The sequence below is a fragment of the Squalius cephalus genome, assembly GCF_949319135.1.
Source record: "Squalius cephalus genome assembly, chromosome: 23".
Lineage (NCBI taxonomy): Eukaryota > Metazoa > Chordata > Actinopteri > Cypriniformes > Leuciscidae > Squalius > Squalius cephalus.
In genome coordinates, this window is record NC_137144.1 from 10,668,047 (window position 1) to 10,694,473 (window position 26,427).

Below are 26,427 nucleotides of genomic sequence, written 5' to 3' on the forward strand. Positions count from 1 at the left end.
ATGGTCGTTCGTAAGTTTTTAGGAGATCTGAGGTAAAAAAAAAAAAACTGAGCTTGCTGTGTCTGAAAAAAAGAAGAAGCTTTCCCTGATCTACATAAGTGCATTTTAAGATGGAGGGCAACTTTGGATAACTTTAGAACCTTGTTATTGGGCAGTATCATAAATTATCTGCCAAGCAATAAGACATGATATAAATTTCACATGTATTTCTGGTGTTGTCAGTGTTATGCTGTCTTAGTTTCTCATGCTTTAGTTTATGGATTTCTTATTATATTCTAATGTGCTATACCCCTGCATGACAGTATCCAGTTGAAAAGAAAATACGGTTTATATTTTTGAAGTCAAAATCAATTTCATCACAGAGGGAACAGAGAAATGGCATGAGAGAAATGAAAAGCCATTACAAATTAGCTCACTTAAAATGTTTTATTAAAACAGCATCATAAATGACAAATGTGTTATTCAAAGCAGTAAGCCTGAAAAATTATAGGCATGTACTCTGTTTATACTGTAAAGACTTCTTAAGTGTGTACATTACGGAGCAATGGGAGCTGGTGCTTCGGGATTGAAGGGATCAGGATTTATTTTGTTCAGAAACTTTATGACAGTTTCATACTCTGTTTTCCATTGCTCTGGTGACAGTGAAGATGGGCTGGTCTCCAGGAACTTATACGCATCTTTAGTCTGCATGCTAAAGATGCTCCTTGCATTCAGACAGGATTCACCGAAGGCCTTCCAATGCTGGAAGATTTGAAGTACAAAATCAATCACAGAAAAAAAGAATACAATCAAGGTGAAAATAATTTATTTTCTGTAATACTGCACATTTTCTCAATGTCTAAGTTACCTCTTGTGCTGTAGTAATAGAGTCCAGAAACGTCTGCTTCAATTTAATCTCCTCGATGAAGTCTTCATTAGCAAAAGTCTTGTCTTTGAGAGCCTCCAGCATTACACCCACTGATTCCCAGAACTTCTGAAGCTGAATCAGAATGTTTTGGATTCGGGAAAGGCATTTTTGGACGTCATTCAGATGAACAGGGTCGGGTATTGAACCTTTAGAAATAATATGAAGCAGACATTAATTATGATGATGTAAATCAGGGACTGTTTCGAGCACATTGGAAACTCCTTAAGGAAAGAATCTTACCATTTTCTATTTTCATGCTTGCCAACTTCAGTTGCATATCCGTCAGCCTGACATGGATGCTCCACTCCTTGCTCATCAGACTTGACTTGTCAATGGAGAGTTGAGTCAATTCGCTGGACAGAACCTGGGTTTTTGCGGCTGCTTCAGGGTCATCATCTTCGTATGTATTAGCGACTCCAGTGAAAATTGATGCTAAGGCTTCAAAGAAACCCACTTTTTTGGGTTTTTTAGAAGTCGCTTTGACATGATTATACATCTCATTTTTTTTCTGCTTAATCATTTCCTCAGTTTCTTTAAATTTCTTAAGGTTTTTCTCCAGTTCCTCTTCCAGATCTTTCACCGCCTGTTCATGGGCAACCATCTCCGCAGAACCTTGTTTTGTTATTTTTTCCGTCTCAGACTTTTCAAGAATTACATCACTGGTGCAGGAAGCCACACTGCGGTTGTGTTTATCATATCTGGCGATAACAGATTTCGGATTAATCGTGACCACAGTAAAAATTCTTGATATACACTGAAACGTGTTCCATATATGGTAAATTCAACAAATCTTACTACTTTCTAATTCTAGAAAAAAAATTTTGCAACATTTTGAAACATTTTACCTGTCTACCATCTGTCCCACTTTGTCAATAATTTCAGTGATCCATACTCTGGCTTTTTCCAGGGACCTAATAGCCAAAATGGTTTTATCCTTTTCAACAGCAACCTTCAGCGCCGGCAGCAGCGTAGAATATAGGTTTTTACTCGTGGCCGCACACTGAAAGACAGCAGAAATACTTACACTGTTGATCCACAATGGAGTTTCGTACTTTACATAAGAAAACAACTTGTCAAAATCAATAAATCAATCTATGAAATATAAAAGCGCTATGACAGTTTTGACACCATTGCCTATTGTCTCGTGTCTCGTGACCAGTTCAAGTTCAGTTCAAGTGCCAATCAAGAGTGAAATAAGTGCAGTCAAGATGGACAGTTCACAGAAGGTTAATTTCGGTAGTTTGTGAAAAGTTTGAGCTAGGTAAACTCATTCTACCTGTCATTGGTCTAATAGGCGAGTTTGCTCTACAGCTCCGCTGTCCCATTCATTCCTTCACTCAGTCAGAATGAAGTGATTTGTTTATTGTATAAAACGCTACAAATAAACTTGAGTAGAGTGCTGAATTGCAGATCTGGTGAAATCATATCCACAAAATTCTGTGAGCAGAAGCTTTCTTAACCGCTCTTTTCTCATTATCATTTTTACTGTGGTGTTGTTGTGTAATGTAGAGATAGAGTGTAGCAGATACAGTATTTAAATATTCATCTAAACACCGCAGATTTCTTGCCAGTATTTAAAATTATCTTAAATCTTGTGCAATATGTATTACAATGCATCCTTACTCATCTCTTAGACTGACACTATTAAAGATTATTTATTGGCATCTATGTCCTCTTTCTTTTCACAAAAGATTCTAGTGTTTTTATATACACACACACACACACACACACACACACACACACACACACACACACATATATGTGTGTGTGTGTGTGTGTGTGTGTGTGCGCAATATATATATATTACATGGCTTTTATATATTTTATATACTTATATATATATATATTACATAGAAATTGTTAAAGAACATTGGCTTTACCTTCAGCAGAAGAATCTCAGAAGACCCAAAGAGAAGCTGAGTTTCAACAGCACGCTCTCGGAGAACCCTCTCCAACTTGGGGAACTTAGCCAAACAGAGGTAAGAGAGATGGTAGAGCAGAGCTGTCCGCTGAGCAGATGGAAGAAGCTCCTTGATAAACTCAGGGCTAAAAGCGACCACAATTTCTGTAGAATTCCAAATGTGAAAGTTACAGCTTGATGATTTTGCTCATATTTGTGTCAATTATTAACAACATTAAAAATGTGAGATGTTTACATTTTATCAGTGAAAAACAGTTCCCGGATTTTTACCCACCTTTGCTCTGTGACATTTTTTGTCTGTAAAGGAAGTACCTGGAAAACACTGAAAAAACAACAACACTATCACAAGACATGAATCAACAATAAATGAGAGAGGTCAGTAAACGTTACCTGCAAGATGAATGAACCTCTAAGCAATGTAGTTGACTGTGTCAGCATGGAGAATTTATACTCTACGGCACCTCCTTAAAATTGTTTGTTATGTACAACTAACACAATTCAGAGGTTGTATTGTATCCTTGGGGGATCTCTGTGGTCGGGCAAAATGAGACTTGAACAACAAGTGTCTAAAATGATGAAATAAAAACTGATGAAATCAAATCATTCTTATTTCAATCTCATTTCCTTAAAAGGATATTCATTGCGAGCAGTGTTTTTCTGAAATGAGGAGGCAGTTTATTATGACCGCCGCTAGCATAGCTAGCGAAAGCGGTCATATAGGGATTGTCAAAAATTTTTTTTTTTTTTTTTTTTTTTTGTCATCTAGGCCTCTGAATTTTCCGTCAACGATACCAGGGACACCGAAACACCGGGGGACATGAAATTTGGTGGGCATGTAGCCCCACTAGACTTTTACGGAAAAATTTCGTTTGGTCCCCGGGGGCCACTCCCCCCCCCCCCCCCGCCCCCCGCCCCCCGCGCCCCGCGCTGGGCCCCCCGAAACCCAAAAAATGCAGTTTTTCCTAAATAACTACCTGAACCGTGGCACCGAGGATAAAGAATTTTTATGGTATGTTGGTCTTAAGGGCCCACATCAACCTAGCCCATAATCGATTGTCAAAGTTTTTTAGTTTTTTTTGGTCATCTACTGAATTTTCCGTCAACGATACCAGGGACACCGAAACACCGGGGAACATGAAATTTGGTGGGCATGTAGCCCCATTAGACTTTTACAGAAAAATTTTGTTTGGTCCCCGGGGGCCACTCCCCCCCCCCCCGCGCTGGGCCCCCCCAAACCCAAAAAATGCAGTTTTTCCTAAATAACTACCTGAACCGTGGCACCGAGGATGAAGAAATTTTTATGGTATGTTGCTCTTAAGGGCCCACATCAACCTAGCCCATAATCACTCATTTGTGATTTGCGCCCCTCCCATAAAAAATGAAAATGCAATATTATTCTGCTTTTATCGCCCCTATCTTCAGTTGAGATGTTCAGAACTGCACCATATTTCATGTGTATGATTAACTTGACATCCTCTGGGGGTATGCTAAGTTTCTTAGAATTTCATCCATGGGGGGGTATAAAATAAATTAATTTATGTGCACATTTAGTGACTGTACACTCATCGGCCTGTAGATGGTGCTGTTGAGCGAAGGGTTGCTGGTTTAGGATGATACTGTCACACACACACATGCAGGAATACAAACAAACGCAAGCATGCACATACACTGACATCCACACGCACGGACACACACACATGTGCACACACATGTACGCACGCATACATACACGCACAGACACACACACACAGAGACACACATACACAAACACACACACATACACACACACACACACACACACAGACATGCACATACTACTACTTTTTTTAGGTATATACATAAACACGCAATACAGCCAAATTGCTCCACGTCATTTATTTTTGTGGAAAGCCAGTGCAGGCCTGAGCGGCGGTCATATTTTGTACCGCCATGCGGTACATCTAGTTTATATCTAAATTCATGTTTAATTAAAACGCCAGGGAACACCTCAAAGTCTGCAAAAGCCAGAAGAGAGGGCTGGCAAAAAGTAGCAGACAAATTAAATGCGTTAGTAGTGATCATGTTAGATGTTTTTATCACTTATTAAAGTATATATTTTTTGTATTTGAACTTTTTCAGTTTACTTTGTTCAGTGTAAAGTCAGAGTCACCATCCACTACTAGAACATGGGAACAAGTAAAAGTGAAGTACAAGAAAATTTTACATAATGGTGATTTCTACTACTTATACTAGTCTCTTTTAAAAAGGCACAGTTAAATAAATGTTTGTCTGTTTATAAAAGCAACCAAGAAAAAAAAAAAAAACAAAAAAAAAAAACATGGTGGTCCTGCACCTGGCAGAAGAGCTGGCCCTTGGGTTGAATGTGAATTGACCTATTGTGGAGGGCATCCCTGGGTTCAGCTCTTTCTTAAACCAACAGCCAGGGACTAGTAGCATCTACTCCATCATAAATTAACTTTAAATTGTCGGTGCGGTTCTTTTGGGCACCGCAATCGCACTCGGGTGCAGACCAAAAAACTGTACCTAGACCCAGCTGAAGAGGTGGTCTCGGTCCGGTTCCAAACGAACTCTGGTATGGTTTGTTTAAGGGTGCTTTCACACCTGCCTCATTTAGTTCGGTTGAATCGCACTAGAGTTCGTTTTCCCCATTGGCGCAGTTCGTTTGGGCAGGTGTGAATGCGGCATTTGCACTCGGGTGCACACCAAAAGTGGACCAAACTCTGAAGCGGTTCGTTTGTGGTGAGAACATTATCCGACCTCGAACAGAACCAACTGCCAAAGAACTGAGCATTTTTGGACTAAACCAGTTGCCGTAGTCAGCTGCGCTGTGTATTATGGGATGAGGAGAAATGTTTGTTGACAGTTTGCACTTTAAGCATGGCAGCTCGCGGACAAACTTGGAGTTGTGAGGAGGTGCGGAGCCTGATAGAAATTATTAACATTATTTTCGAGCCGCATCCTCGCTTCATTCTCAAATATTATTGTTTGTCTAAAGTGGTGTAGACAAACTATATAATAAAATATGACCAAGGATACAATCAGTCTCTCCATAGTAAACAGCGGCGTGTTGTCTGCCGGATTTTCCACCTCTTTGTTTACTTCCGGGAGTTCTGTTGGAATATAGATGAGCAGTGCTTGGTTAACACTAAGGACTTTGCTGTGTAGCCTACAAGTAAACGTACAGTTTGGTCAGAATTATTGGCACCCCTGGTAAATATGATTGAAGATGGCTGTAAAAAAAAAATCTAACCTTTCATTGATGTAAAAGAATTGAAAGTGAAAATCACACATCTCCAAAACACGTCGGCCACAATGATTGGCAATGGCATCCTTTTATTAAATACTTTTCACAACCTCATTTTGCCAAGATAACAGCTCTGCGTTTTCTCCTATAATGCCTGATGAGTTTGGAGAACACCGGACAAGAGATCAGAGACCATTCCTTCATAATCTCTCCAGATCCTTCAGATTCACAGATCCATGTTGATGCTTTTCCTCTTCAGTTCAACTCACTCATTTTCTATATTCTTCAGGTCCGAGGACTGGGACGGTCATGGCAAAAGCTTCATTTTGTGCTCAGTGACACATTTTTGTGTTGATTTTTATGTTTGTTTTGGATTGTTGTCCTGATCAAAGATCCAGCCACGGCCCATTATAAGATTTCTAGCAGAGGTCGTCAGGTTTTGATTTTTCTATTGTTGCTTGTTTTTCTATTGTTTTCTACAAATTGCTCTTTGTAGAAATTAAGTTTTATTCACAGCCGGGAGATCACTGGCCACAACAATCAAGTGAGTCTCCTGAAAAGAAAGATACATGTACATTTATATCATTGAGTAAAAATCAATGTCACAATGTCTTCTTCATCGTGATTTGTTCTGGTGTTTGGTTTGTAATGATCTAAGCTAATCATATGACTGTTAGTTATACTGTGTTAAGCACTTTTTGGTTAATATGGTTTTTGACCTGAGCATCCTTAGGCTGCATTTCTCTGTACATTTAATGTTGAAAATACCCATTACATAAAATATTTCTATCACACTATCTATTGGTATTTGCTAGAATCCATGATACCCTGTATCTGAACAAGATGTCCAGGACCTTCAGCAAAAAAATAGGCCCCACAACATTAAAGATCCAGCAGTATATTTAACCGTGCATGGGGTATTTTTTATCCTGCTAAAAAAACTCTTTTTAGTTTAATCTGATAATAGAACCAGGTCCCTTTTAAAGTTCCAAAAGATCATGAGGATTCATCATCACATAACGCACCTGCAGCGCTTCTCTGAACGGAGAAAAATAGAATAAAATCACATTGTGATAGTTTCTATTTATGGAAAGTAATGCATTAAGTTACATTTGCATTACTTTTTTCTCACCTGGGCTGCTTGCTTGTTTTTTGTTTTTTTTTGTTTTTATAAATAAAAGTTCTGTCTTTGTCAAATGTGTACATTGTGTTCCAAATTATTATGCAAGTGACATATCAGTAGGGTTTCAGTAAAATAAAACTTTTAGATTTTAGTTTTTGTTTTATTCCTTATACCTTGAAAAGTAGTTTCAATCTCAGACAGGTTTGTTAAGCAGTTTGTCAGTTAAGCAGTTTTTGTTTTATTAAAAAGTTTTTGTTTTATTCCTCGTACCTTTTGGAAAAGTAGTATCAATCTCAGACAGGTTTGTTAAGCAGTTTGTCAGGTCTTAGGTAAATGTAAAACCTACTGAAAGGGATTAGTCCACCTTATTAAGCAAGTTACAGTTATTATGCAATATGAGGAACAAGAAAGAAGAAGATAAAAAGCATGAAATGGTGCAATGTCTTGCAAAAGTCATGACAGTAATTAAGATTTTGCCAAAACCGAATGGAGATTATTGAACTTTCAAAATATTTGTGAACTCGGTCAGTTAACGGCTCATTAAGGGAAGTTTCTGTCAAACAAAATAATTGTGTTAAAGCTATAGGTATTTGAAGCTGCTGGTGTCTCTGGAGTCTAAACTAAAAGGAACCCTAATCCCCATAATGGAGACTTCAAACAGACTTCAACAACTTTTGTACATGAACCATGTGAAAGAAATAAAGCCAAACTGGTTTATAATAAGTGAACAATGCCGGTTTTAAGTTGTTTATGCATCCTCTGATATCATTGATTTAATTGATTTAATTTGCAGTTGATTTAATCTAAGGATGTGTGGCTCTGAGTCTGTTGTACTTGTTGTGTTTCTGTTTGTCTCCCCTTTTTTTCTGTTCTTGTTGTTCCCTATTAGTGAAGTCACGTTCAACGTAGTCGACGTGTCGACTAATTGGGATCACGCTTAGGGAGCCTGTCATCTTCGAGTATTGTTAAAACGAGCCAAAGCACATTGGCGTGCGAGAATTGTATCACATAAATACGGAAGTGGTTGTCTTTCGCTTCGGAGCCGAACGGTGTCGATGTCACTGAAGAGTGTTGTTGTGTACAACGAGCAAGTGTGTCGGTGTTCTTCTGGAACAATCTCCTAGTGCTGGTGGTTTCCACAGCGAGAGTGCAGTGGTGATCGCAAACTTCTGAGCTCTCAACTGCTGTTTTAACATCATCAAATTTCTGTGTTTGTTGACGGTTGGTTGAGGGCGAAAGAAGTGAGTGCTTCACTGTTACAGTCTTACTGTCAGTGTTGCTGCGATCATTCCCCTGTCTGCTCCGGCAATGGTGATGGGTCCCATTTCCTGAAAGAGTAACACGGGTGCGTTTGCGTCTTTTTCAAGATGCCATTCCATCCGTGTGTTTCTGGGTAAGGTAGAGTTCTGTCCCCCTCTGACGGTCACAATAGTTGTATCACGTGTTTGGGCTTAAAGCACGCTGAGGCAGCTGGAAATGACCCACTACGGGAAAATGACCATCGCAGTGTTGAGATCGAGACTCGCCTTTGTCTGCGAGTCCCCATTCCCATGCCAACTCTAGTGTTTCTTCTGGGCCAACTTCCCAGAAGAAGTCTGGAGTGCCATGCGGGTTGGGTGATCTGAGGATCACAGTGAGGGGTTCCCTGCCCGGCAAAGCCCTGTGGGTCACTCACTCCTCCTTCGCACCACAGCCGGTGGAGCTCACCGATGAGCGCGCTGGTCCCTCTGTAGTGGACCGACCAGCCGTTTCATTCAGGGCCCCTCTGGAGGACAGGATGTCCATCACAGCATCGGAGGGTGAGCTGGGCTCTGGAGATGAGGACTCGGCTGTGCTGCCTCCCTCTGGGAGAACAGCGTTGCCCAAGCCAGATCCAGAGATGGCAGATATGCTAAAAAGGGCAACCGAGGCGGTAGGGCTCGCGTGGAATCCTCCACTGCATCCCGAACCGTCTTGGTTGGATGATTGGTTTCTTGGGGCTGGCCAGGCTGGTTCTCGCCCTCCGGGGCACGAAGGTTGCAGCTTACGCGATCAGTCTGGCGATGTCTACCTTAGTGGTCCAGGAGCGTCATATCTGTACAACATATTTTGATTTTTCTATCTATTGGTATTTGCTAGAATCCATGATACCATGTATCTGAACAAGATGTCCAGGATCTTCAGCAAAAAATAGGCCCCACAACATTAAAGATCCAGCAGTATATTTAACGGTGGGCATGGGGTATTTTTTATCCTGCTTTTTCATCTGATAATAGAACCAGGTCCTTTTTAAAGTTCCAGAAGATCATGAGGATTCATCATCAAATCACGCACCTGCAGCGCTTCTGTGAATGGAGAAAAGTTTAATAAAATCACATATATTGTGCTAGTTTCTATTTATGGAAAGGAATGCATTAAGGTACTTTGCATTACTTTTTTTCCAACGCATTCTCATCCTAGGGCGTCATATACTGACTCTTTTGACATTTCGTATACATCAAACGCACATGGCACCCTTTAGCGTCAATATGACACGCACAGAGCCTTGTTCGGATATGGGTAGGTTTAGGTCTGGGGTAGGGTTAGGGTTAGACCGCTAGGAGGCGCCTTCTGGCCCATATCTATCTGCGTCTCATATTGACGATAAAGGGTGCCATGTGCGTTTGATGTATACGAAATGTCAAATGCGTCAGTATTATGACGCCTTGGGATGAGAACGGGCTGTTTTTTTCTCACCTGGGCTGCTTGCTTGTTTTTTTGCTTTTTGTTTTTATTAAATAAATAAAAGTTCTGCCTTTGTCAAATGTGTACATTGTGTTCGAAATTATTATGCAAGTGACATATCAGTAAGGTTTCAGTAAAATAAAACTTTTAGATTTTAGTTTTTCGAAGAAAGTGTTTTTGTTTTATTCCTCATACCTTGAAAAGTAGTATTAATCTCAGAAAGGTTTGTTAAGCAGTTTGTCAGTTAAGCAGTTTATCTTAGGTAAATGTAAAACCTACTGAAAAGGATTAGTCCACCTTATTAAGCAAGTTACAGTTATTATGCAATACGAGGAAGAAGAAAGATCTTTCTGAAGATAAAAAGCATGAAATGGTGCAATGTCTTGCAAAAGTCATGAATTAATATTTTGCCAAAACGGAAAGGAGATTACTGAACTTTCAAAATATTTGTGAGGGATTTAAAGCAGAAGAACTCGGTCAGTTAAAGGCTCATTAAGGGAAGTTTCTGTCAAACAAAATAATTGTGTTAACAGTGTGTTTATAAATTCGTAAAGACTCATTTTAGTTAAAATAGTTTTATTCACTGACAAATGGCATACTACAATGGATTGTCTAGAGGGATGGATTCACCAAAGGGAAACGTTTACAGTGGTTGTAGAAATACGTTTTTCAAACAGTTTATTTGCTGTGGTGTTTTTTGCAGAATGGGATAGTGCACTGTCCTGCATGAAAAACCTTTTATTTCAGAAGACACTATCTTTCTTTTCATACAATAGCAGAAATGGTAAGTTATAAACTCCACATATCTTGCAGAAGCCATTTTGACACCCTCAGAGACCCTAAAGGGATCTTCCATCTCACTTGCCAATATTCCAGCCCAAAATCATCACCCGCCAGCTCCTTGCTGACATCGCAGTCTTGTTGGAACGGGGTGACAATTCATCAGCCGTCCAGAGATCCATCCATCTAGACCATGAGGTCCCCAAAAAGTTTTACAATGAAGGGCCAAAAATCAAACTTGACTGAGGTCTGTGGGTCGAAAGTACAGTTACATTATATGAAACTGTTCCATTTTCCAGCTCTTTAGATTTTGCTAATTTAAAGTCTTTAACCTTTTGTCACAGTTTAGTCCAAATGATGATGAAGATGAGTCCAAAAAGGTTCCAATGAACAGAAGATTTATTAATAAAACAAGAAGGCAACATAACAGCATGCATCACACAACAATAACAGACCATGAACTGAAGAAACTGAAGGTCTTAAAAACACAGGGTGATGAACTCAATGACGGACAGGTGAGAACTAATTAGTCAATAACCATAGCAACATCTAAAGAGCAGGAAAATGGAACAAAGGAAAACAGCTAACCAAGGAAATACAAACAAATAGTTCACAAGAACGAAAACAAACAGGCAGATCATGACAGACTCCAGGAAGGTGCTACCTTGTGCCGTAAAAGTTTGACTTAGGATGCTGGCTGGATAGACCAGGGTGGAGAAGACGGTTGGAGGAGCTAAGGATGAGCTCAGTGGAAGAACCTCTGGAAGACTGGATGGTGGAAGGATTCATGGAGGGACGGATGGGGGAAGGGCCCATGAAGGAGTGGATGGTGGAAGAATTCATGGATGAGCGAATGGCCGAAGAGAGTTCAGAGCGACCCAGGAGATGGCCAGATAGGAGGTAACCTATGGCGTAAGTGATAGAGGGAGGAGCCAAGGTGGACACTTGAGCCCAACCGACAGAGGTGGCACTGAGAGATGTGGAGACTCAGGCGAATTCCGAAGGACCGAGAGACAGAGAGAGAAGGATAAATGGACTAGGACAGTGGATCTCAACCTTTCTGACTTCAAGCCTGGAAGTCCATGGCAAGGGTGGAGTGACAACAGACTGGGGGAGAGCTGGTGGGATGAGGGAGCCTGGTGGAGCCAGAAGGATGATGATCCCTGGTGATGCCGAGCGGGCGAGGAGCCAGGATGGAGTCCCGACTGGTTGACGGGCTGAGGTGGAACCAAGGGCTCTGAGGGACAAGGTGGAGCCAGGGACTCTTCATGCAAGGGTAGAGCTGGGGACTGCCAGCCCCAGGGCGCATCAGGGCTGCATGGTGGGGCTGATGATGAAGAGGAAGGGCTGCAGGGATTGATAGCTTGCTACGGAATAGCTTGCTTCGGTAGAGCATGCAGGAGATGAAGGTTGGGTGCGGAGACAGATGGACAGGGATGGTGGTGACAAAGACCATTGCACAAACATTCTGCTGGATGGAACCAGAGGCGATGAAAAAAACACTGTGCAGGACTGAACTTCCAGTGATGACGAGGACAACACTGTGATGAACGGGACTTCTAATGGCAGAAGAGGTTCATGGGTGTGAAGCGTGACCTCTGTCTTACAGTCGATCAGCCATTCCTCCTCTTCCAGCTCCAATAAAACTTTAACTGGCACAGATGTGACAGTCGGCTCACACACCTGGTTAGATGTCTTGCATAGGTTGCAGCTGTCGTGGCAGATTCAAAGTCTTTGGTTTGGATCTCAAGGGCAGGATGTTCAAATCTCTCAGAGTTGAAGTTTCAGGTCTCAGAAGAATTAACTTTATTGAACAAGCAACAAAGTGAGATGCCAGATGTTCATCTGACATACAATGTCAAGTCAAGTCATCTTCATTTATATAGCGCTTTTAACAATGTAGATTGTCTCAAAGCAGCTTTACAGAGATAAATGTATAATTTAACGTAAGATTGTTTTGGCTTTATAGCGGTTCTTTAATAAAGTTATTTTCCAGCTAAAGTTAGTTTTGATTGATTTGCTTCCGTCGCAACAATCATTTGTTATTAAATTAGGGCCGCCAAGACGACACCATTCCCTCTACACAGACTTTAAACGCGAACCTGTGAGAAACGCTGATGGCGTTCACATGCGCATTAAGAAAGGGTTATATAGTTATGTGCGTTTGCATATATGTGTGCAGGTTTGGAATTCCCTACAAACCAAGCCTAAACAAATTACTGGTGTTTCCTTATAGTTTTGATTCAGAATTTTATTTTATTTTATCAATTCGGGGTAGATACGCAAATTGAGTTTTCTCGACGACGCTTTATCTGTAGAGTGGGAAAGGGATCCTCCATAGGGAGAAACTAGTTGGCACTTCAGCACTGCGTTGACATCGGGTCCAGGCGAAGGTCCTTCGTCAGATCTGGAAACGGCCTGGATCCGGCAGGCTGCAGGAAAACCTTGGGATAAACAAAGACACTAAAATTAGCGTAGATGCCATTCTTCTCATGAAGTAACAAGTACATCAGGATTCATGGGAAGTGTTCCCGGTTCCAGCTGACCTAATCTATGCAGCCTAATATTGAATTATAGAAGTCTATAATGTATTATGTGAATGCTATCAATGTCAAAGAGATGTGTCTTTAATCTAGATTTGAACTGACAGAGTGTGTCTGCTTCCCGGACAATGTTAGGAAGACTGTTCCAAAGTTTTGGTGCTAAATAGGAAAAGGATCTACCGCCAGCAGTCGATTTTGATATTCTAGGTATTATCAACTGGCCGGAATTTTGAGATCGTAATAGACGTGAAGGAGTATAATGCGTTAAGAGCTCGCTCAAGTACTGCGGAGCTAAACCATTTAGTGCTTTGTAAGTAATCAGCAATATTTTAAAATTGATGCAATGTTTAATAGGGAGCCAGTGCAGTTTTGACAGAACTGGGCTAATATGGTCATACTTCCTGGTTCTGGTAAGAACTCGAGCTGCTGCGTTTTGAACTAGCTGTAGTTTGTTTATTAAGCGTGCAGGGCAACCACCCAGTAGAGCATTACAATAGTCTAGCCTTGATGTCATGAAAGCATGAACTAATTGTTCCGCATTTGTCAATGAGAGCATATGACGTAATTTAGATATATTTTTAAGATGGAAAAATGCGGTTTTACAGATACTAGACACGTGACTTTCAAATGAAAGATTGGTATCAAAGAGCACACCTAGGTTCCTAACCGACGATGAAGACTTAACAGAGCAGCCATCAAGTGTTAGACAGTATTCTAAGTTATTACGTGAGGAAGTTTTTTGTCCAATAATTAGAATCTCTGTTTTTTTCAGAATTTAGAAGTAGGAAATTACGAGTCATCCAATTTTTTATGTCAGCTATGCATTCTGTTAATTTAGTGAATTGGTAAGTTTCGTTAGGTTTTGAAGAAATATAGAGCTGAGTATCGTCGGCATAACAGTGGAAGCTATAGGGTCTAACATACATGTTGTCAATTTAGATGATTTAACGAGTTTATTAAATTCTTCCTCTCCTATAGCAACGAATGAATCAAATTTTTCCTCAGGGAGACTACAATGCACTGCCTGATGCGATACTGTAGTAGACGGTTGCATAGTTATAATTTTCTCCCTGATATTATCAATCTTATAAGTGAAGAAGTTCATAAAGTCATTACTGCTGTGCTGCTTGGAAACTTCTGTGTTTGAAGCTTTCTTTTTCGTTAGTTTAGCCACTGTTTCAAATAAATACCTAGGATTATGTTTATTTTCTTCTAATAGGGTTGAAAAATAAGCAGATCTAGCAGCTTTTAAAGCCTCTCTGTATGCAAACGAGCTCTCTTTCCATGAAATGCGAAATACCTCTAGTTTTGTTTTCTTCCAGTTGCGTTCCATTTTTCTGGCTGCTCTCTTAAGGGCCCGAGTGTGCTCGTTGTACCACGGCATTGGATTATTTTCTTTAATCTTCTTTAAGCGCAAAGGAGCAACTGTGTCTAAAGTGCTGGAAAAGAGAGAGTTAAAAGTTTCTGTTGCAATATCAAGTTTTTCTAAGCTATCTGGGATGCTAAAATGATGAAACTGATCAGGAAGATTATTAATAAAGCAATCTTTAGTGGCAGAAGTGATAGGTCTAACATATTTGAAACACGGAGTCGGCTTTGCAGCCTTGGCTAAATGTAATTTACACGAGACTAGATAATGATCTGAGATGTCATCGCTCTTCTGCAGAATTTCAACGGCATCAACATCTATTCCATGTGATAATATTAGATCTAGAGTATGATTACGACGATGAGTAGGTCCTGACACGTGTTGTCTAACTCCAATTGAGTTTACAATGTCTTTAAATGCCAGACCCAATGCGTCTTTTTCATTATCGATGTGTATATTAAAATCACCAACAATTAGTACTTTAACTGCAGCCAATACTAACTCTGATAGAAAGTCCGCAAATTCTTTGATAAAGTCTGTATGTGTTACAGTTCTGTGTTCCTGAGTTCTGTTTTTGTTTCAGTTTCGGTGTTCCGTTTCCCCCTGTCTTCTGTGTTTTTTGGTCTAGTCCTTTGTTTCCATGGTTTTTGTAATCAGTTCATCTGCGTCACCTGTTCTGCCCTCGTTAGTCATGTCAGCTGTGTCTTGTTTCCTTGATTAGTTCTCCCCATGTATTTAAGCCCTGAGTTTTGCCTTGTTCAGTGTCGGTTCTACTTTGTTACTACCTTGGTTCTCGTTTTGGTCACGTTAATGTAACGTTGGTGTTCAGTTTGAGTTCTGCCCATTTTCCCTGTGTATTTGGATTCCTTTTGAATTAAACTATTGAATTGAAGTGCTCTGTCGTCATCGCCTCCTTCTACCCGCACCACATCGTAACAGAAGAACCGACCCAAAAAATATTCGATGAACATGGACCTAGCAGCGGGATGGAAGATTTTGCGGCCACGCCTAATTCTGGTACCCAGGGTGGCCGCCATAACATCGCCGGTGAGTTACCAGCCAAGGAGGCGGCCACACCTAGTTCTTATTCCCAGGGTGGCCGCCTTCCCACCACCTGAGATTCTCCATGCCTGCCCGCCAGAACCAGAGCCCGTCGCCTGCCCGCCAGAGCCAGAGCCCGTCGCCTGCCCGCCAGAGCCAGAGCCCGTCGCCTGCCCGCCAGAGCCAGAGCCCGTCGCCTGCCCGCCAGAGCCAGAGCCCGTCGCCTGCCCGCCAGAGCCAGAGCCCGTCGCCTGCCCGCCAGAGCCAGAGCCCGTCGCCTGCCCGCCAGAGCCAGAGCCCGTCGCCTGCCCGCCAGAGCCAGAGCCCGTCGCCTGCCCGCCAGAGCCAGAGCCCGTCGCCTGCCCGCCAGAGCCAGAGCCCGTCGCCTGCCTGCTAGAGCCAGAGCCCGTTGCCTGCCCGCTAGTGTCTGTGAACGTCGAGACAGAGCCTTCATCTCCGCTGGTCCCGTCCAGCATAGTGCATTCTTCTCCGCTGGTCCCGTCCAGCATAGTGCATTCTTCTCCGCTGGTCCCGTCCAGCACAGTGACTTCTTCTCCGCTGGTCCCGTCCAGCACAGTGTCTACATCTCCGCTGGTCCCGTCCAGCACAAAGCCTTCTCCGTTGGTCTTGTCCAGCACAGATCCTTCACCGCTGGTCCCGTCCAGCATAGAGACTTCTTCACCGCTGGTCCCGTCCAGCACAAAGCCTTCTCTGTTGGTCCCGTCCAGCACAGATCCTTCACCGCTGGTCCCGTCCAGCATAGAGACTTCTTCACCGCTGGTCCTGTTCAGCTCAGAGCTTTCACCACAGGTCCCGTCCAGCACAGTGCCCAGCTCAGAGCCCTCATCGCTGCCCAGCACCGAGCCCTCATCGCTGCCCAGCGCCGAGCCCTCATCGCTGCCCAGCGCAGAGCCTTCATCGCTGCCCTGCACCGAGCCCTCTTCGCCGCTGTTACTGCACAGCTCCGAGCCCTCTTCGCCACTGTTCCTGCACAGCTCCGAGCCCTCTTCGCCGCTGTTACTGCGCAGCTCCGAGCCCTCTTCGCCGCTGTTCCTGCACAGCTCAGAGCCCTCATCGCTGCCCTGCATCGAGCCCTCTTTGACACCCGGGACTTTGCCCAAGTATTTTTTGGGGGGGGGGCCATATACCTCTGTCCTGGCCATCTGAAAAAGATTCCCCGCCATGGCCGCCCGAGGGGGTTTCCCCGCCATGGCCGCCCGAAGGGGTTTCCCCGCCATGGCCACACCCTCAGCCTGCTCCGCCGTGGTCACGCCCACAGCCTGCTCCGCCGTGGTCACGCCCACAGCCTGCTCCGCCATGGCTACGCCCACAGCCTGCCCCGCCGTGGCCACACCCTCAGCCTGCTCCGCCGTGTCCACGCCCACAACCTGCTCCGCCGTGTCCACGCCCACAGCCTGCTCCGCCGTGGTCACGCCCACAGCCTGCTCCGCCATGGCCACGCCCACAGCCTGCCCCGCCGTGTCCACGCCCACAACCTGCTCCGCCGTGTCCACGCCCACAGCCTGCTCCGCCCTGGAGGCTTCCTACTGTGTCTCCCTTGCCTGGTCTCCCCTGTCAGCCTCCAGGGCGCCCACCCTCCCACCCCTTTGGATGTTTATTAGGCGTGAGGACGCGCCTACCGGGAGGGGGGAGTAATGTTACAGTTCTGTGTTCCTGAGTTCTGTTTTTGTTTCAGTTTCGGTGTTCCGTTTCCCCCTGTCTTCTGTGTTTTTTGGTCTAGTCCTTTGTTTCCATGGTTTTTGTAATCAGTTCATCTGCGTCACCTGTTCTGCCCTCGTTAGTCATGTCAGCTGTGTCTTGTTTCCTTGATTAGTTCTCCCCATGTATTTAAGCCCTGAGTTTTGCCTTGTTCAGTGTCGGTTCTACTTTGTTACTACCTTGGTTCTCGTTTTGGTCACGTTAATGTAACGTTGGTGTTCAGTTTGAGTTCTGCCCGTTTTCCCTGTGTATTTGGATTCCTTTTGAATTAAACTATTGAATTGAAGTGCTCTGTCGTCATCGCCTCCTTCTACCCGCACCACATCGTAACAGTATGGTGCCCTGGTGGCCTGTATACAGTAGCCAGCACAAATCTCAAACATGATTTATCATTTATACTATATATTTTTACATTAAGCACTAACACTTCAAAAGAATTATATTCGAAACTTGATTTCTTAGTGGTTTTGAAAATATTACTATAAATTACAGCAACACCACCCCCTTTGCGTTTAAGACGAGGTTCATGTTTATAACAGTAATCTTGCGGGGTGGACTCATTTAAAGTAATGTAATCGTTTGGTTTTAGCCAGGTTTCTGTCAAACACAGCACATCTAGGTTATTATCTGAAATCATATCATTAACAATGAGTGCTTTTGAAGTAAGCGATCGAATATTCAGCAACCCAAGCTTTAGCATTTGCTCATGTAACCCCTCTCACCCAGGTCCTTCACACCCCGCTTCGTGCGGGTCTCGAACCCGGGTCTCCGGCATGAGAGTCAGGCGCTCTAACAAGGAGGCTAAAGAGGCCTGTTGAGATCAGAGGAGTGAGGTTTACTCGCACAGCAACTACTAGCTGGCCTCCGTTACACTCATCTGTATTATAGCTGTTTTTTTATTTGTTGAACATCAATTAAATTTTAACCTTAGATGGGTTTAAAAAATTTTGGGATTTCCAAATTCGGGGAACAGACACAGTCTCTATATGATGATAGCTAGGTGAAAGAGGCTCTATGTGATGGGATTTATCTGACCTGGGTGACGCAAGGCCGCTAGCAGACGGTTGGTTTAGCCAGTCTGTCTGCTTCCTGACCTGGTGCCCAATTTGTCATGTTTGAGCTCTAAGACTATGAGCCATGTTACTAGAGAGAAGAGCAGCACCATCCCAGGAGGGATGAATACCATCTCTTTTCAACAGGTCAGGTTTGCCCCAAAAACTTTTCCAATTGTCTATGAATTCTATATTATTACACAGACACCACTCAGACAGCCAGTGATTCAGTGAACACAATCTACTAACTATCTCATCACTCCTGCGAACAGGAAGGGGGCCAGAGCAGATTACAGTGCCTGACATCGTACTTGCAAGTTCACACACTTCTTTAATATTAATTTTGGTGATCTCCGACTGGCGGAGTCGAACATCATTAGTGCCGACATGAATAATGATCTTAGAGAATTTACGATTAGCATTAGCCAGCACTTTTAAATTTGCTTTGATGTCAGGCGCTCTGTCTCCCGGCAAACATGTGACTATGTTCGCTGGTGTCTCTATTTTCACGTTCCGTGTGATCGAATCACCAATTACTAGGGCACAATCAACAGAATTCTCAGTGGGTGTTTCACTGAGCGGGGGGCAAATCGATTTGTTGTGGTAATCGGAAAGGAAGAGTGGTTTTTTGATCCGTGACTAGAGCGATCCCTCACTGTCACCCATTTGCCTGGCTGCACAGGCTCTACTTCAGCTGGAACCGCACCATGTAAAGAGTTCACGCTAGGCACATCCAAAATAGTATCTAAAGCTCTAGCACTCTTACTATCCTCAATTAAGGTTTGGATGTGTGTCTCTAATTCTGAAATCTTCTCTGTCAGCCTAACTGACTCCTTGCATTTATCACATATAAATCCTACATTGCCAACAGAGAAGCCTATGCTAAACATGTGACATGAAGTGCAGGTGACAATAACAGGACAAGACATTACTCACCGTGTTTGTTGACTGATTATTATGAGCTTTTATTAACTCAAAGGCGCGAGCGCGCGAGAGAAAAATAAATAAATAAAATAGCTGAGCGCACGGGTGGCGCGTTAACAGGCTAGCAGTAGCGAATTAGCGTGTTGTGCTAGTAGTAACAGAAGCTAGCGATGTCAGGTTAATCTGAGATGTTGGGTAAGCTGTATTTAGTATAAACAACTACAAATTGTAGTAAATGATGGTTCAAAACAAAGAAATATGAGGCTAAGACGGAGCTTACAGCACCGAAGCAAACAAACTCACAGCAGGCAGAGAGGCAGACAGGAGCAATCGATCAGCAGGGAGAGCAATCGATCTACCAATTGGCAGTTTGAAATCGATTAGGTAGCTCAGTTAGGCTACTGCAGTTCAGAATAGGGCTAGCAATGATCAAATTGGTAACTTAGACTGGTAGTTGAATTTAATGTACAGTTATGAATGTAATTTAAATTACTCTCCCCGCCACTGATGAGTTTATGGCTTTCTTTGTTTTCACTGTTATAAGGTATGGGGCACTATTACACATCTCCTGAACGAGTAGATCAAAACGCAGGCAAAGAAGCAGAAACAAGCGATATCATAATGCAATCACTATAGGACTGTGAAGTTTTGGGGGTGTTGATGGACTCAATCTACTCACCTCTGTTTTGATCATCATTCTGAATCTGATCTGGATGTAGTCTTTGATAAAAAAAAAAAATTATCAGCAGGTGCAAACAGACCCCAGCCGTTGCATCACCACTGGACCCCAGAGCAGCTCCCTACCTGAGGCTAATCAGAGTCTGTGTGGTCAGACTTCAGGACCACCAACCAAAACTGTGTGGTTACCAACATCCCAGCTAACAGGGAACGTTCCCATAACTTTCACTAACGTTCTTTAAAAGTTGTGTAAATGTTAGTACAAAACGTTATTAAAATAATGTTTTCGGAACGTTCATATAACATTATTAACGTTCTTGTAACGTTGAGAAAAAAACGTTCTTAGAACAAGGTTCTTGGAACGTCTTTATGACGTTATTTGTGATTGATGAAAGTTCTCATAACGTTGATAGAAAACATTCTTAGAATAAGGTTCTTGGAACGTCTTTTTGACGTTATTTGTGATTAATGAACGTTCTCATAACGTTGATAGAAAACGTTCTTAGAACAAGGTTCTTGGAACGTCTTTATGACGTTATTTGTGATTGATGAACGTTCTCATAACGTTGATAGAAAACGTTCTTAGAACAAGGTTCTTGGAACGTCTTTATGACGTTATTTGTGATTGATGAAAGTTCTCATAACGTTGATAGAAAACGTTCTTAGAACAAGGTTCTTGGAACGTCTTTATGACGTTATTTGTGATTGATGAAAGTTCTCATAACGTTGATAGAAAACGTTCTTAGAACAAGTTTCTTGGAACGTCTTTATGACGTTATTTGTGATTGATGAACATTCTCATAACGTTGATAGAAAACGTTCTTAGAACAAGGTTCTTGGAACGTCTTTTTGACGTTATTTGTGATTGATGAACGTTCTCATAACGTTGATAGAAAACGTTCTTAGAACAAGGTTCTTGGAACGTCTTTATGACGTTATTTATGATTGATGAAAGTTCTCATAACGTTGATAGAAAACGTTCTTAGAACAAGGTTCTTGGAACGTCTTTATGACGTTATTTATGATTGATGAAAGTTCTCATAACGTTGATAGAAAACGTTCTTAGAACAAGGTTCTTGGAACGTCTTTATGACGTTATTTATGATTGATGAAAGTTCTCATAACGTTGATAGAAAACGTTCTTAGAACAAGGTTCTTGGAACATCTTTATGACATTAATTGTGATTGATGAAAGTTCTCATAACGTTGATAGAAAACGTTCTTAGAACAAGGTTCTTGGAACGTCTTTATGACGTTATTTGTGATTGATGAAAGTTCTCATAACGTTGATAGAAAACGTTCTTAGAACAAGTTTCTTGGAACGTCTTTATGACGTTATTTGTGATTGATGAACGTTCTCATAACGTTAATAGAAAACATTCTTAGAACAAGGTTCTTGGAACGTCTTTTTGACGTTATTTGTGATTGATGAACGTTCTCATAACGTTGATAGAAAACGTTCTTAGAACAAGGTTCTTGGAACGTCTTTATGACGTTATTTATGATTGATGAAAGTTCTCATAACGTTGATAGAAAACGTTCTTAGAACAAGGTTCTTGGAACGTCTTTATGACATTATTTGTGATTGATGAACGTTCTCATAACGTTGATAGAAAACGTTCTTAGAACAAGGTTCTTGGAACGTCTTTTTGACGTTATTTGTGATTGATGAACGTTCTCATAACGTTGATAGAAAACGTTCTTAGAACAAGGTTCTTGGAACGTCTTTTTGACGTTATTTGTGATTGATGAAAGTTCTCATAACGTTGATAGAAAACGTTCTTAGAACAAGTTTCTTGGAACATCTTTATGATGTTATTTGTGATTGATGAATTTTCTCATCATAACGTTGATAGAAAACGTTCTTAGAACAAGGTTCTTGGAACATCTTTATGATGTTATTTGTGATTGATGAATTTTCTCATCATAACGTTGATAGAAAACGTTCTTAGAACAAGGTTCTTGGAACATCTTTATGATGTTATTTGTGATTGATGAACGTTCTCATAACGTTGATAGAAAACGTTCTTAGAACAAGGTTGATGAAAGTTCTCATAGAACAAAGAACAAAGTCTTAGAACAAAGTTTTTAGAACGTCCTTGTGATGTTATTTGTTCTTGACTGATGTTCTCATAATGTTGAGTGAAAACGTTCTTATAACAACGTTCATGGAACGTCCTTGTGATGTTCTCATAATGTTGAGTGAAAACGTTCTCATAACAACGTTCATGGAACGTGCTTGTAATGTTATTTGTTCTTGACTGATGTTCTCATAACTTTGAGTGAAAACGTTCTCATAACAATGTTCATGGAACGTGCTTGTAATGTTATTTGTTCTTGACTGATGTTCTCATAACGTTGAGTGAAAACGTTCTTAGAACAACGATCATGGAACGTCCTTGTGATGTTCTCATAATGTTAAATAAAAATGTTCTTATAACAACGTTCATGGAACGTCCTTGTGATGTTCTCATAATGTTGAGTGAAAACGTTCTCATAACAACGTTCATGGAACGTGCTTGTAATGTTATTTGTTCTTGACTGATGTTCTCATAACGTTGAGTGAAAACGTTCTCATAACAATGTTCATGGAACGTGCTTGTAATGTTATTTGTTCTTGACTGATGTTCTCATAACGTTGAGTGAAAACGTTCTTAGAACAACGATCATGGAACGTCCTTGTGATGTTCTCATAATGTTAAGTAAAAATGTTCTTATAACAACGTTCATGGAACGTCCTTGTGATGTTCTAATAATGTTACATGAAAACGTTCTTAGAACAAAGTTTTTAGTACGTCCTTGTGATGTTATTTGTTCTTGACTGATGTTCTCATACTGTTGAGTGAAAACGTTCTTATAACAACGTGCTTGTGATGTTATTTGTACTTGACTGATGTTCTCATACTATTAAGAGTTCTTAGAACTTTTGATACTATTGAGAACATACTATTGAGAACGTTCTTAGAACAACATTCTCAGATACAAAAATATGTTCTTAGAATGTTTTTCTAACATTCCCATTAAGTTATGAAAATGTTATTTCTGAATGTTTTCTTAATGTTCCAAACATCCAGGTTTTTTTAAGTATTAAAGAACGTTTTTTTCTTTGTTTATGTGAACGTTAGAATAACATTCCATTCTATAATTTTGGAAATTTTATGAAAGCGTTATTTATGAATTTTTTCTTAACGTTCCAAACATCCTTTTTTTTTTTAAGTATTAAGAACGTTTTATCATTTTGGAAATCAAAACATCCAGTTTTTTAAAAATGTTTTAAGAACGTTTTGTCTAAACATTTATACATAACTTTTAAAGAATGTTAGTGAACGTTATGGGAACGCTCTCTTAAGGTTATAAAAAAAACTAACTTGCAGGGAACGTTCTGGAAAGCTCTCTTTAAAATATACTGTAAAATAAAACCTAAAAATAACCTGCTAGGAGAGATCTTGAAAGTTCTCTTTAGGTTATAAAAAAAGAACCTACAGAGAACGTTCCTAGAACGTTCTTATTTGGTTCCCAAAACAATAACCAAATGGAAACCATATGGGAACATTAGGGGGGGAAGTTCTGTGTTTGTTGGGTTCTTATGCATTACACTAATCAGTCAGAACTTTGAATTTCCATTTGGTAACAGCATTTCATCTGATTCTGAACTAAATTATCTCATTGTCTTTCTATCACTCACAACTCTGTGCATGCGCTCCATTCCATGCCATCTTTACACCAAACATCCAGCGTCTCCAGGCAACCATTAACCATTAATCCAGCTAACAAAAATAAGTTGTCAGAACGTTTTGCTAACATTCCCATTAAGTTAGGAAAAAGTTATTTCTGAATGTTTTTTAAACATTGAAAATGTCCAGTTTTTTTAATTGAGAACGTTCCCTGCAGGTTATTTTTAGGTTTTATTTTATAACCCAAGGAAAACCTTCCCAGAACGCTCCCTGCAGGTTATTTTTAGGTTTTATTTTACAGTATATTTTAAAGAGAGCTTTCCAGAACGTTCCCTGCATGTTTTAGTTTTTTATAACCAAAAGAGAGCGTTCCCATAACATTCACTAACATTCTTTAAAAGTTATGTATAAATGTTTAGACAAAACGTTCTTAAAACATTTTTTTTAAAAACTGAATGTTTTGAACGTTTAGAAAACATTAAAACAATTATGTTTTCATAACATTTCCAAAATGAGAAAACTTTAATACTTAAAAAAAAAAAAACGGTTGTTTTGGAATGTTCAGAAAACATTCAGAAACTTAATAGGAATGTTAGAAAAACATTCTAAGAACATTTTTGTATCTGAGAATGTTCTATGAATCTTTTCTCTCAATAGTATGAGAATATCAGTCAAGTACAAATAACATCACAAGGACGTTCCATGAACGGTGTTATAAGAACGTTTTCACTCAACATTATGAGAACATCACAAGGACGTTCCATGATCATTGTTCTAAGAACGTTTTCACTCAACGTTATGAGAACATCAGTCAAGAACAAATAACATTACAAGGACGTTCTAAAAACTTTGTTCTAAGAACGTTTTCTATCAACGTTATGAGAACGTTCATCACAAATAACGTCATAGACATTCCAAGAAACTTGTTCTAAGAACGTTTTCTATCAATGTTATAATGAGAAAGTTCATCAATCACAAATAACATCATAAAGACGTTCCAAGAACCTTGTTCTAAAAACGTTTTCTATAAACGTTATGAGAACTGTTATGATGAGGAAGGAGAACCCAGGCGCAGACAAAGTACACTAAACACGATTTATTATAGGCAAAAAGGGGAAAATAAAGCCCACAATGGGGTAAAACAAGACAATACTGAGGATACTAACTAGACTATAAACTTGACAGAAGTCTAGACACTAACTAACAGCAAATACACAAACAGGATCTTCACAGGACTCGTAACAAAGACAGGATACTCACAGGAACTATTTTGCAATGACTCACATGAAATAATAGCACAGGCAAGATTCACAGAGTAACATCACAGCAGTATTCACATAAAGTATGGCAATGAACCGACACAAGACAGCAAACACAAGGGGATTAAATAGGGAGAAACTAATGAGGGAAACAGGTGACGGCGATGATACAATAATGATAACAAGATGAGAAAACAAGGGGGCGGGGTTACATGACGAGACAACGCAAGCACACAGCCAAACAAATGGCCATGTGCTTACACACAAAACATGGGCCTGTCATGATCCTGCCTCAAGACCAGGGAAAATCAGAGACAAGGCAGAATCATGACAGAACCCCTCCCTTAAGGAGCGGCTTCCAGACGCTCCCTAAGGGAACACTAAACACGTGACATGACGGACTGAGACATGGACACAAACCAACAAAACATGACAAAAACCAACAACGGCAAACATGAATAAACAATAGCAGGGTTGGGGTGAAAAATCAAAAACAACAGACAAGGCAGAGGAGGTGGAGACAACACCGAGTTCATGGGGGAATGTCCAGGGTGGGTGGATGGGACTGTGGTCTTGGGTGGACAGGATGATGGCTGAGGGCGAGGGGTCCGGGCAGACTTGGATGGGGACACACGAGGAACAGTCTTAGGGGAGACAGACCGGGGTGAAGTGGGGACAGGACTGGACACAGCTGCTGGGACAGGACTGGACACAGCTGCTGGGACAGGACTGGACACAGCTGCTGGGACAGGACTGGACACAGCTGCTGGGACAGGACTGGACACAGCTGCTGGGACAGGACTGGACACAGCTGCTGGGACAGGACTGGACACAGCTGCTGGGACAGGACTGGACACAGCTGCTGGGACAGGACTGGACACAGCTGCTGGGACAGGACTGGACACAGCTGCTGGGACAGGACTGGACACAGCTGCTGGGACAGGACTGGACACAGCTGCTGGGACAGGACTGGACACAGCTGCTGGGACAGGACTGGACACAGCTGCTGGGACAGGACTGGACACAGCTGCTGGGACAGGACTGGACACAGCTGCTGGGACAGGACTGGACACAGCTGCTGGGACAGGACTGGACACAGCTGCTGGGACAGGACTGGACACAGCTGCTGGGACAGGACTGGACACAGCTGCTGGGACAGGACTGGACACAGCTGCTGGGACAGGACTGGACACAGCTGCTGGGACAGGACTGGACACAGCTGCTGGGACAGGACTGGACACAGCTGCTGGGACAGGACTGGACACAGCTGCTGGGACAGGACTGGACACAGCTGCTGGGACAGGACTGGACACAGCTGCTGGGACAGGACTGGACACAGCTGCTGGGACAGGACTGGACACAGCTGCTGGGACAGGACTGGACACAGCTGCTGGGACAGGACTGGACACAGCTGCTGGGACAGGACTGGACACAGCTGCTGGGACAGGACTGGACACAGCTGCTGGGACAGGACTGGACACAGCTGCTGG

The 26,427-nt window shown here is 41.8% G+C and overlaps 1 protein-coding gene across 2 annotated transcripts; it reads right to left on the reverse strand.

The window, feature by feature from the left end:
- Window positions 1-409: 409 nt before the first annotated feature.
- Window positions 410-3,310, reverse strand: LOC307151862 (uncharacterized protein). Of its 2 annotated transcripts, XM_079860063.1 has the most exons (7): window positions 3,219-3,310; window positions 3,103-3,150; window positions 2,788-2,972; window positions 1,753-1,907; window positions 1,148-1,605; window positions 848-1,053; window positions 410-741 (listed from the first exon to the last, which is right to left on the reverse strand). In XM_079860063.1, the coding sequence occupies exons 2-7, from the start codon at window positions 3,116-3,118 to the stop codon at window positions 535-537; spliced, it is 1,227 nt and encodes a 408-aa protein (XP_079716189.1). In that variant the 5' UTR covers window positions 3,119-3,150; window positions 3,219-3,310; the 3' UTR covers window positions 410-534. The 2 variants fall into 2 exon arrangements, with proteins under 2 accessions (XP_079716189.1, XP_079716190.1); XM_079860064.1 differs by having other exon boundaries at window positions 3,103-3,228.
- Window positions 3,311-26,427: the final 23,117 nt, after the last annotated feature.